We start from the raw sequence: 12,990 nt of genomic DNA, 5'->3' as shown, positions 1-12,990 counted from the left end.
CTGAGGGCGCTACGGCCTCCAGGGTGCCTTTTGATCCCCCGCAATGATCCTGGGAATCACGTGGTGCCGCCTCGCACCTGAACCTGCTTGCAGTTGTTTTTATTACTTTTCCCTCATTAGGTTGATATCGGCGCCCGGTGGGTCTGAAATCCGAGGGTTGTTATAGGCACCACCCCGCCCCCGGAAAGGGGAAGTGGGTGATGCCGTGGTGTGGGTTAGAAATGGGAAAAGCAACTTAATGTCAAAATGTTAGCTCATTTTTGAGCTGGGTTCTGCCCTTCCTCGTCACCGCACAACATCCCTCCTCACCCAGTTAGCACCAGAAGCCTCCCAGAAACCCCAAGCCACCACAGAGTGTGGTTTATTCCGCTCCTGACACATGAGATAAGGAGGAACAGAAGTCCTTTGACAAGCTGAAGCTGGTTTTAAGTCACTGTTTTCAGCTGTTATTGGCTTACGCTATTTTTTAAGTTGTTTAAATCTCTCAGGTTTTGCTCCCTCTCCCCCTGAGGATGAATAACCTCGGGGATGTTGTGGAGGGACAGATGCACATCCTGCTCTTTCATATCCCTGAAAAAGTCACAACTGACCATGTTCCGTGGGATGGCAGGAGATGCATATGGATCTGTCAGACTGGTTTGCTGAAAATAATAATGGGGGAAAACATGAAGAACCGTGTCATTTCTGTGATTTTGTGATATTCTGGAGCCACTGGAACGAGCACCAGAACCACAAACTAAATCAAGTCACCCAAACTTCCCTGAAGCTGTCCCTTCCATGCCTCATCTCTGCTCCAGATTGCCCCCTTTCCGTACATTCTTAACCTTTAACTGAGCTATTATTCTTCAATAAAAATGTTCCTTTATTATAGGTGTCATTCCTTTCTGTAAGGAAAAGTCTTTTTGTAAACCTCGTTCGGTTTCTGGATTTGCATTTTTCATCGCTGTGTTAATTTAAAAAGTTTATCCCTTGCTGGTTGCTGGTGTATTACAGACACAAAACCATTGCAAAATGATAGATATAAAATAAGAGTGTAAAATTCTGCTGTTATTTTTTATTTGTTTATTTGAAAGGGCTTAATTTCTAGCCTGGTTTCCTGAAGGAAATGTAGCTCATGCCCTCTTGTCCATCTCTTCAATCGTCTGTCCATCTCCTTTTCTCTCCAAAGCATGCTCTGAATCCATAGGCTGGTTAACTGTGGAGATATCTGGATATTCCTCTATCTTTGCTCCAGTTTAGATACCAGAAAATTATTTTTAACAAACAAACAATAACAAAACAAAACCCAACCAAACAAAAAACAAACAAAAACAAAACAAAACCAAACCCAAAGCAATTCCACTATTCAGTTTAGCTGTTGTGCAGGGGACTCGGGGACTTAGTGCCACTCCAGCAGCCTAAGCCTTTATGGCACTGAGCATCACATTTATGCTCCTTATTCCCTGCTTGTGAATCCAGTGCTTTTTAAATAAATACAAAACCCAGTGCTGTCTCAACCCCTACTCCATCAGCCCTTCCCATCCTCCCTAGACTGCACAAAATACAAAGTGTTAGAGGACTTGACAGTGATTAAGGAGCATGAGAGTGCCCAGGGAGATTAAAGTGTACAATGATATCTTAATACTCCATTTCTTACTGCTCAGCAGGAGCCAATGCCTTGGGTTTGCCAGAGAAACATTTTGCAAAAGGTCTTCTGTTAAAATTTCCTTCTCTTTTTAAATATATGGAGCGAAGGAAGGAGATGGGATGCAGAACGTGTGGATGGGAGATAGGGCCCCCACCCATTCCAGCCTCTCAGCTTCACCATTCCCACTCAGAAGACAGGAATTTATTTGCTCTCCTGTTCTTATGACTACTAAGGCAACCTAAAACTTTAGTCCTCAGCTGTGTTTCTGCAGCAAAAACCTCAGCTAATTATGCTTTTGCAACTGAAAGCTGCCCCTTTTTCCTAATCCCATGGAATTTACAGGATTTTTCTTCCCAGTTCTTGACAAATTAATTTCCAAAAGCCTGCAGACTTCTGCAGGGACCCTGTTGGGAGCTGGTGTAATGTGACATCAACTCTTTGCAGTGACACGTGCTGCCAAAATCCTCCTGCCCTATGACAGCTTGGAGGGAATTGATGTTCAGGGATTCCACAGACATCACTCAGGTGCTCAGGAGATTGTTTATTTTTAAGAAAAGGTGTTCTCAGGTCGTCCTAGAAATAAAACCAAGGAAATCAGCCTAATTGGGCAGGGAAGAAGTCAGAGAAAGAACTAGAGACCAGCCTGTGGGACAGGGAATCCCTGGGATCAGAAAGGTTTCCTCAGTGGCTCTGGGTAAATGTTTAATCCTATTTAGTTCCAATGTGGGAATAACAATAATCATCCTCTGCCTGCTTTCCTTGGGCAGGCTGGAGTTTATTTGGATCAGGAACTGCCTTTTCTCACAGTTCTCACTGGGATCACTAATCCTAGAAAATATTGAGCTTCCAGGAAACAGGGACATTGAATCCCAGAATGGTTTGGGTGGGAAGGGACCTTAAAGATCATCCAGTCCCACCCCCTGCCATGGTCAGGGACACCTTCCACTAGCCCAGGTTGCTCCAAGCCCCATCCAACCATCCTGGCCTTGGACACTCCCAGGGATGGGGCAGCCGCAGAGTCTCTGGACAACTTTCCATGAGTGAGGAGGGAGAGGGAGCACAGGCATTTTCACTGGCACCCCCACGTACACAAAGATGCTCACAGGAGGAATTATACAATATCTCTATGTGTGTGTATATATATCTATATATAGTTTATTTCTCACAATCCTGGTAAGAGTTACAGGTGTATTTGGGAATCATTTACAGTTTCACAGCATATGGAGTGACCATACAGCTTGTGATGTGAGTAACATACAGTGTGTAGAGAGCACACGTTTCCGACCCATCCACCCACCACTCACACAATGGGTTTCCAAAGCTAATACTAGATTCAGCTACGGAGAAAGCCTGGAAAATGTTAGGGTACAGCGTTGGGTGTCATACAACACTGTCAGTCACAATGGGACAAGCTAAACTACTTTAAATTTTCAATCTAGTATTTCTAGTCTACCTGCATTATTGCATTTATACGCTTTTTTTGTTTTTTTAAAGTCAAAGTAAATAGAATACTATATGGGAAAGGAAAAAATTCTTGACTATTTTAGGATTTGAGCTGCAGCCCATACAAAGTGTCCATAGAAGCATAGACAAGATTATAAATTCGACAAGGTATAAATTAGCTGGATAGCTTTGTGTGTAGGTAGGTGTCCATTTCCCTCCAGGAAATGTGTCCAGCAGCATATTGTTTCCGAGAGCAAAAAAAAAACAAAAACAACCCAAACCTGTATGTTGAACACAGGCAAATACGTGTAAGTGACAAGCAGGTCTGTTTGCACAGGGAAGAAACCAAGGTGTCACTCGGAAAGCTCCTATCATTTGGAAAACACGCTCAGGAGCTGACTCAAACCCCACCAAAGTCCTCAGAAAGATGCCTGAGGCTTCCAAAGGAGCAGCAGGCATTTCCCTGCTCCCAGCATTTGAGCCTTCAATCTGACTTCCAAGGGCTTTGGATCAGTCCCTGGAGAAGTAGCAGAATCCGAACAAAGCAAAAGCAAAGTCAAAAAATCCCCTGTAATCTGACCTTCAAGTTCCCTTCCTACAATTTTTCTGCACAAATTTATAGGCAACCTGCACCTACCACCGGAAGAGAGTTGGTTTCCTGGGGAGCTGAAACTGCAACTTTTAAAGGCTTCAGTTGAAATGGTCCTGGGGAAAGGCACCAGGCTGCTCAAAACTTAGTGAAGCCAAATTATTCCCCTGTTGGTTTGTTCATTTGTTGTTTTATAACATGACAAGATTGTGTGGCACCCTTGTTCTCATCAATTTGCCCCAGAAACTTGGCTGCTTGAAGCTGTTGAGGCAAAACCAGGGATATGATGCAGGACTTAACTGTTGCAAAGGTGATTAAAGATTCCTCTTGTCCTGGTGGGAGCTTTGGTACTGCAACATCATCACACAGACAGCAATAACCTGTAAATTCATGCTCGAGGTGCTGCACTGGGGCTGAGAACTGGAAAAATAATGGAATTGCTTGTCATTTGCAAGCTGGGAGCAACCAGAAGAGAAACAGGAACAACAGGTTCCAAAGCTCATGTAAGCCAAGTTATGTTTTTCAGCAGAAAAAAAAAAATCTATTTAATTTGAAGATCATCAAAGAGCAGGGGGGGCACGAGTCCCAAAGTACCGCTGTCCAAAGGAGTGAGCAGAGTTCTATCACAAGGTAGATGCAAAGTCATTTGGAAATCCAATGGCTCTGATCTCTCACGAGACTTTGAGGCTTTGGGCACGAGTTTATTATGGTGAACTGAATGAAGTGTGAATTTTCAAGGCCCAGCGGTCCCGCAGTGCTGTGTCACACAGTAACACCAGAGCAGCCCATCCAAATGGGAAAATCCTCGACCCTGGCACACCACCTGATCCTTCCAGGCCAGCAGAAATGCAGGTCCTTGGCTTCGGGCTCTCTCCTCCCCACGTGTTTTTGGTGCTCCAGAGGACTGAAGGAGCACTGGCTCCAGCCGAGGGCAGCGCGTGTTCACACTGTGTCAGCACCTCCCGAGCAGCCCCAACACCTCACACCTGACTGACAGCTCAGGACAAGGAAGGGACCTTCCTGTGGGTTTGTCATCCAGTACAAATCCCGTGGTAGACTGAGACCCTCACGGATCAGGGCACACAGAAACTTCATACGTTCCCTGCTGTGCCGCACAGTCTGGGGGCCGAGCACTGCTCGTCTGTTTTGGGACCACCTAAAATGGGCCTCATCAAGAAAATGCATCTTGCCCACCCCTATGGATATCTCCCGGCTTCGTGGTGAAGGGAATGAGACCACAGCGAGATGCTACACAGCTCAGGAAGGGAATCATCATCCCTGCTCCATCAGGAAGGCAGGGACTAAGAGGATGGAAGTGCGAGCGGGTTGGATTTTCAGCCCTTGCCATAGCAAAGCACGTGAAAAGAGAACACAGCCCCTCGAAGTGTCCTGGCAATTCCCCTCAATCACACAAAGCTGGCTGTAGAAAACTTCAGGTGTTTTTCTAACCCATTAACATTGCACAGGACCAGCAGGAAAAATTCATCTGGAAAGGGCAATTAGCAGAGGTTAATTTGCACGGTGTCAGAACTGGTCGGTTTTGCTTTTTGCCAAGAAAAAAAAAGAAATGAATAGGTTATAAAAGTTAACATGTCCTTACCAAAACTGTTAAGATAATTAAATAGTGCTTTTTTCTCTCCACTTCTCTGCTCTGTTCTTTGCACACTCTCAGAGTCTTCACTGACTTGAAGCTTTCCGAGGAGCTGATTGAAATTCCAGGAATTTCACCTTTCAAATCCATTTTTTCATTGCCTTCCTTTTTTGGTTCGTTTGTCAAAGCATCATTTTCCTCTCCAGTCTTTGACACTGTTATTTTCAACCAATTCTAAGAATAGCTAAAAGGCTGCTGAATTCCAAACCCCAGTAGCATTTCCAGGAAAAAGCAGGGAATGTTTTAAGGCAGAAATCATCTCTCACTAACTCCAGGGGTTTGGGTTGTTGTTGTTTATGTACAAATCCTGATGTGGGTATAATCAGGGCTGTGAGCAAGGCTGCCTCAGAGAAGACTTTCCTTATGCTCAGCTGAAGGGCTAAGGAATGTTTGTGTGAATTTTTTTAAAAAAATGTGTGACTGATAAGATTTTGTGGTGACCTGCAATCGATATCCCTGGTGCCAACAAGACCTCAAAGGCCAGAGCATGGTGAAAACAATGGAAAAACTCCCCTGGTTTTCAGTATTCTATGGATCATCCCCTAAACTTTAATCCAGCAGAGACAAAACCCCATGTTTAATTTATAACCCCACTCGAGGGAACTAAGAAGTGCTTCAGGGCAAGTGCCTGTTCAGCGCTTTGAGTGAGCCCCGGGTGAACAGCACCTGCAGGAACGTGTTCTTACCCTCCCAAAAATGCTGCTGCGTTATCCTTTGGCTGCCACGTTTGTTTGCATCCTACTGCAGCACTGTTGGGAATAACGGGATTTATCCACAGGGTATTAAATCGGTAGGAAGAGGAAGCAGAAGCGTAATCCATTTCATCTCTCCCAAAATAGAAGCAGCTAAAACCTTCTGCCGAGTTGTCCAAGGGAGCGTAATGACATCTTTGCATTCGACTAAAACTTGGGGTTCTTTAAAAACAGATTGAGATCAGGGTGCAGTAGTTGAATCAACAGTTTTAGTGATAAGCTAAAAGGTCTGAAACCAATTTTTTACGAATTTATGATTTTATCAACTTGACCGAAAAGAGTAAACTAGCAATCTAGATCTCTCCAAACCCCAAGCACAGAATCTGATTAGTTGTAAGCGTTAATAATTCACTCTCCCAACGGAGATGGCACTGGAAGGACTTCATACCACAAACACCACACGAAAAAAGAACGTCAAGCAAATAACGGCGTGTGCTCAGTACGAGAAAAGACAACTATTTATTTAGCACAGCGAGTTCAGTCAGTTCAGCCTCCTGCTTCGACAAATTCGGGGCTGGGAGAGGGGAACTCGCCCTCTCAGCCTAGTTCTCGCTGGACATTTTTGGCTCGAAAGGAAAGCACTGCACAGCCTGGCACATTAAGGCAGGACAGGAGGTGTTTGCAAGTCAGGGCTGAGGTGCGTTGTGGCATCTACACTGGATCTACCCGACTCAACACTAGACCCACACTTCAAAAAGCGCTACAGCACAGTCCAGTATAGTCTAAAAGTGCCTTATTTTAAAGCAAACAGCCCACACGACTATCCAGGGAGGGGAACAGGGATTTGGAGCTTCTAGGACAGCGGGCACACCGGACATTCAGCAGTTCACTAGCCAGACGTTCTTTGCACTGAGGAGAAACCAGGACTGAGAAGGAATTCAGGCGCTGCGTGGCATGGTGGGAATGGCACAGAAGAGACATCACAGACACTTTGTGTGAATGCAGGGAATGAAGGAAGGGGCATTTCCAGCTTGGCTTCTCTCCCCCTCCCCAGACTGCAGTGATACAACACATATGTATGCACACACACACGGGCAGGATATTCTCGAAGGCAGGGTGGTGTATTCACACACACACACACACACACACACACACACAGAGAGACAGGTGTTTCCAAACTGAACTGCCAAAGAGGTGGTTATCTGGACAGCAGACCCTGAAGTGATCACAGGACGTGGAAGATCCCTTGGGAACAGGACATACCATGTTCAAAAATCCCTTACAAACAGGCAATGCGACGTCTGCTGTGCAGGGTGGGTTCAAATGAGTGACAAACCCAGATGAGGAGCTGCAGCCCCATCAGCACCTCTGTGGTGTGTTTCTGGATGAAATTAGTGGCCTTGCATCCAAGTGCTCTAAGGGCAGGCAGGGTTTGGAGGTGGAGAAATGTTTAAGGCCCATGGTTGGCTGAGAACTGTTTTTTCCCCTCTTCTGTTGGCAAAGGTTAAGTCAAGGAAATAAAAACACTATAGAAAGTGAAACTGGAGATTCAAATGAAGCAGGTGTTTCATTTTCCTCCCCCTGATCTACCTGTGCTGGTCAGGGCAGAACAGACAGATGCTGTGTCTAATGTCACACACTGCTGAAAATAATCCCTAGGCCAGGGCTGAGAGGGAGGGAAAGGACAGGAAAGGCAGAAATATCTCTTGAAAACAGAGGTCACCGTCTGAAAATCACCACCCTGCTTGGCAAAATGTGACTCCAAGCAGGAGGGACTATGGTGTGGAATGGGGTCTCTCCCCGGGGTGGAAAAGGATGTGCCTGGGGCACTTTCAGGATCTGGGCACATCCCGTTCCCACTGTGTCCTCTGCCAAAGCTGTGCTGCAGTCACTGCAAGGGAGCTCAGCAGGGGCTGCTTCTGAGCTTCGTTCTCTCCCATCTCTGCTTTCCAAACACCTTTCCTGTTCCTTTGCTACCATTTGTCCTCTCCTCTTCCCCCCCTCCCCCCAACTCAGAAATAACCTCTGGACATCTGCAAAACAGGACGAGGGGAAATAAGATCTCTAGAGAAAAGTGGTGTTAGAGAAACACCCCACCACGGACCCTTCTGCTTCAAACCATTCCCTTGGCTGGAAGTGACACCCTGCCACCAGGAGATACATCCACAGTGCATGCCAAGAGTGCTTTAGGCTACCAGGATTTTGCCTGGAGCTGTAGCCCTCCTTCCCAAAGCCCCTGTGAACCCAACATGCCCACCCCTGTCTCTGTACAGGTACAGGTGGAGGCAGGCACCAACCTTCAGCTGCACCTTGGTCATCAGAACACAGCATCTGATATTCCCAGAGGCCATGCACCTTTGGGAATATTTTATGAGCCTTGGGAAAAACAGAGTGACAAAGCTCACCATAGGAAAGGTCAGGCTCCATCACCAGACCTTTGGTTTGGGGAAGACTTGCATTCAGCAGATCAAATTTGGAGGTAAATAAGACAGACATGAGCCAAGAGAAGAATTCCCAGATCAGTTACACACTCCCACCATCCTGTGCAGTGACTGTACCAGAGGCAGACACCGCACAGGCAGCACCTGAGGAACATGCACCTTTCTCTGGCCCTGCCCCCCCGAGTTCATACATCCAGCTCAATTAAAGGTGTCTGACAGGTTCTGGAACTGAACTCACTCCTCTTTGCCACAGCCTCTTACTGGCCCTCCCCCTAAACCCTGCCCAGGGGCTGCGGCTGCTGCCGAGCTCCAGATGCCACAGTTCTGACCCCATCTAATCTCTGATTCCCTTAAAAGCAAAATGTAAGGTCTTTTTATGAGACTCTGTTTTGCAGCAGCCAAGAGAAGCCTAATGGACACCCACTGGTGTTAGAAGAGCATCAGCCAAAGCACTTAATACCCTCTCTTCTTCCCCTCACAGGGTCTGGCTTTAGAGCCAAGGTACTCACCCATGAAACCAGGCTGATCCCAAGGGCTGGGAATTTGTTTCCATTTCCAAAGTGTGGACAAGTCACAAATCCCTGCTACTATGACAGGAGGGAGGTAAGAAATCCCCCCAGGGCAGACTAGCCCTTGAACAGGGTTGCCCTGCTGTAAAGCAGGTCAGTGTTACTCTCGTGGGCTCCCAGGTCCTCTCTGCCCCTAAAACCAACTCATGTCTCCCCTTTTCCTGTCTTCCCATCTAATGAGACTACACCCTTCAGTGGGGAAAAAACCTGGTGAAAGGCCTGATCCAAAGCCCCCAAAAAATGAACACAAACAGTCCGTCTGACCTCGGAGGAGCTTGGGCAGAGGCCACAGCACCCTGCAAAGCCCAGCCTAACTTTAGGAAATACTAGATCCAAAACAAAGTCTCTCCATCCCAAACGCTGCCCATATGACCCTGGGGGGAGCCCTGGGATCCTAAAGGCTGCCTGCCAACATGCAAGGAACAGAGCAGGTGGCAGCTGCTGCCGGCCTGGGGTCAGCAGGGGACTCAGCACGGCCCCTCTGGGACTCGAGGGGACACCCCAGGCTCAGGCTCAGCCTCCGCCTGCAGCTTTTCCTCCGGGGCACTTCCCAGCTGGGTGATTAGAGGTGGCTTGATGAGCAGCAGGTACACGAGACACCTATTGGAGATCACACACTGCTGTTTGGTCAGGGAGCTGCCTTCTACCTGCCCTTGCCCCAGGAGCGCTGGGCAAACACCACCCAACACACCGCGGCAGGCGAACTGGGCCCTGGCTCTCCCCTTCCGTCTTCTTTACCACAACCCAACTTAAAACCAAACCAAACAGAAACCAAAACACAAAGTGGGGACTCCAGATGGGACGTAGAACACTTTGGACTTGAAAACAGGGGACTGCAAGAGAGGTGGGGGTGTCTCCCAGGGAGAACAGCGAGGGAGGGGAGGGGACACCGTCATTTACACCGAGGAGAAGCTGTAACCTATACACGGTGGTATAAGCCAAGATATATTACATGAAAGAACACACTGAGTGCATGGAGTTACCCACACTGGGTCAAACTGGCACAGTTGTCTTGAACAAGACCCTTGAAGTTGCAGTTGGTGTTTGTTGTTGACCTATCTAGCTCGCTCTCTATATATATAGCTATGTATAGAATTTCTCTGCATGCATTTGTCTCAAAAGGAGCTGTACAGCTGGGCTGGGTTCCTCATCCCCACCCCGTCTCGGTCTTCATTTTTTCCGGGCTAGGAACGCCACTCCCACAATCACAGCCAGCGCAGCCACCGCCACCCCTCCGACGATGATCAAGGGCTTCATGTTGTCAAAGAAGCTGCCCGGTGACTCCTCGGAGCTGTTTCCCTTGTGGTCAGAGTCAGGGGACTGGCCGGTGGCCTCGTGCGCCTCCGTGCCGGCGGGGTTGGGTTTCAGGTTGCTGTGGTTGTTCACGACGGCGGCGTCGCCACCCGCCTTCTTGGCAGCGGTGGCAGGAGCGGGCTGCTCCTTGGGGACCTCCTTCTTGTCTGCATTCGTGGCAGGCCCAGGGTTGGGCTTTTCCGGCTTTGCGGAGCTGGCGGCCTTGGCGTCGGGTTTGTTTCCGCTTCGGACATTGCCTTTGGAATCCATCCTGCGAGTGCTGTGGGCAGCGACTGGATGCCACGCGCTCGGGGCTGTCCCAGCTCCTCTCCTCTGCCCGGCTGCTGGAGGAAGCAGAGGAGCCACCCGAGCTCAAGCCCTTGGAGCAGCTGTCTTGGGATGATTCTCACGCTGGCACTGTCCTACCTGGACATGATACGGCACCTGGAAGAGGAAGCAGAGCAATGAGAGCTGAGTGACAGGACAGAGAGAGCCAGTGCTGTTCTGCCTGGAGGTGGTGGAGGAGGACAGGAAGGAAAATTGCAAAACTGTTGGCTCTTTCTTTTGGAACTGTGAGCTGCATTCAAAGCATTTACTACAGACTGCATCTGCAACAATCACAGAACCACAGAATGGCCTGGGTTGGAAGGGACCTTAAACCTCATCCAGTCTCACCCCCTGCCATGTGCAGGGACACCTTCCACTAGCCCAGGTTGCTCCAAGCCCCGTCCAGCCTGGCCTTGGACACTTCCAGGGATGGGGCAGCCACAGCTTCTCTGGGCAACCTGTGCCAGGGCCTCCCCACTCTCACAGGGAAGAATTTCTCCCTAGTACCAAACTAGAACATTAAACAAGTCAGACTGTCTGTCATCTATGGCTGCCCCAACCAGGCAAATTGAGACAAGTCCATCCTGGCTGTGTATGTGGTGCCATTTGTCAGCGATGAGAAACTCACATCCAACCAAACAGATCTTACTTTGCATTTGTTTACCCTTACCATTCCTGTGGGGTGAGGAGAGAGCACTTTGTTCCAGGGGAAAGCGGATCGATGGCTCCTCCCTGCTCGTGTCTCACCCTCCACGCTTCCTGTTGCAGCACTGTCCCAAGTTCAGTTTGGGAAGTGGGCTTTGAAGGGTTGCAGAACCACCACAAAAACATCCCCTCCCCAAACCTGGCATGGCAGGGGGAGCCAGGGATGGAGCTCCCGTGGTCGCACCCCCAGGCGATGGAGGAGAGCACACGGCGCTGGGCACTTTGAGCACTTTGCCATCAGGCTCTGGCAGCACCAGGTCAGCTCCCAGCTGGGAAATAATGAGTAAGCAGAGGCAGCAGAGGCAGTGGTGGGATCTGAGCCACTGGCTTCACTGCCTCCCACTGACCTTCAGCGCTGCCAGGAGCCTGCTGGGAGCTTTCTGCCTGCTAAGGGAAATCGGAGCTTATCACCTGTCTGGACTGGGAGCTGGAGAGGCTCCTCAAAAACCTCAACAAATAGAGATCCCTTCCAAAGCGGCTCAGAATGCACATCTCTCCTCTAATGACAGGAAGGAGGTCCCAAGGTTGCAGTCTGTGCTGCTGACTCTTCTGGAAAACAGGCTGACAGATGTGGTGGTTTCATGTCCATCTAGGCAGGAACGCTTTCCTGCAGGAAACCTGCTCACAAAAATGCCAGGTTTGGGTCTAGAGCAAAGCTGGGCATCACTTTATGGCTCAGAATGAGATGGAAACAGCCCCCTCTCCTGCTCTCCCTTGTAAGCCATTGCTCAGTGGCCACCAGCTGCTCCAGCCCAGTCACTGAGGGAACTGCTGCACCAAAATCACGGAATTCCATAGCTCTCATTGAATATCCTAAATTGGAGGGGACCCACAAGGATCTTCAAGTTCAGCTCCTCATGCTGCACCAGGCCTGGTGACCATAAAAACCCCATAGCCTCACTGAGTGCAGCTGGACAGTACCTGCGTTTCTGAGTTTGTGATATTAAACCACTTTGGAAAGCCCAGACTCCACCGCTCTCCCCTCACGAATCGCTGAAGGGGTATCAGACACTTGGGCATCTTGTACCACACAAACACCATCCCAGATGCTCACCAAGCTTCAGACCTTCTCTGTGGCTTGGGACTTGAGAGGTAAACATGGCCAAGTGCAAGAATATTTTCTTCTCACTGCTCATTTTGTAATATTTCTATAGATATCACCTGCCTCACCTTTTTCTACTGCTTTCAGAGAGCATTCCTACTGCTCTGTCAGTACAAATCCTACATGGATCCAGGGCTGAGGCTGCTCACAGTCACTCACAAGGACTCTGCTCCTCTGGTTTGAGACGAATTTAGCCTCATTTTCCACCCAGCACAAAGAGGACACAAAGAAATAGTAAGTGGAGCCCATGACTAAAGCGGGCTCAGAGGTTAAAGCGGGAAGAGTCGGATCGATCGTGGCATAAATATTGAATTACCTGCTTAGTCGCTTTGATATCAATTAGCTGGGCTACTCACACACTCTGATATTCGTGTGGTTATAGCACCTGGAACAAGCATTGAAATTCTGCTCTTTCCCTAGGAAAGCCACGTGCAGCCTATGGAAATGGGGTAAATCACAGAGCAGGCAAACTCACTTTTTTGCTGAGAAATGGGGGCCCTGCACAGCCCCAGTACCCCACAGTTTATCCACAGCCCTCACTGACCCAATTT

At 48.7% G+C, this 12,990-nt stretch overlaps 2 protein-coding genes across 2 annotated transcripts in view; both read right to left on the bottom strand.

Moving 5' to 3' along the window:
* GATD1 (glutamine amidotransferase like class 1 domain containing 1) overlaps positions 1-8,320 on the bottom strand; it is a 13,928-nt gene extending 5,608 nt beyond the window's left edge. Inside the window, exon 1 of the mRNA XM_029963782.1 lies at positions 8,260-8,320. Coding sequence (XP_029819642.1) covers positions 8,260-8,320 — 61 coding nt within the window. The remainder of the gene's footprint in view (positions 1-8,259) is intronic.
* CEND1 (cell cycle exit and neuronal differentiation 1) overlaps positions 6,496-12,990 on the bottom strand; it is a 13,854-nt gene continuing 7,359 nt past the window's right edge. Inside the window, exon 2 of the mRNA XM_018083398.3 lies at positions 6,496-10,749. Within this exon, the coding sequence (XP_017938887.1) occupies positions 10,183-10,575 (393 nt within the window). The 5' untranslated portion in view covers positions 10,576-10,749 and the 3' untranslated portion in view covers positions 6,496-10,182. The remainder of the gene's footprint in view (positions 10,750-12,990) is intronic.

Source organism: Manacus vitellinus, unplaced genomic scaffold, assembly GCF_001715985.3.
Source record: "Manacus vitellinus isolate BGI_N305 unplaced genomic scaffold, ASM171598v3 scaffold_63_pilon, whole genome shotgun sequence".
Lineage (NCBI taxonomy): Eukaryota > Metazoa > Chordata > Aves > Passeriformes > Pipridae > Manacus > Manacus vitellinus.
The sequence above is the reverse complement of the archived record's forward strand: the minus strand, read 5'-3'. Positions and strand labels throughout refer to the sequence as shown.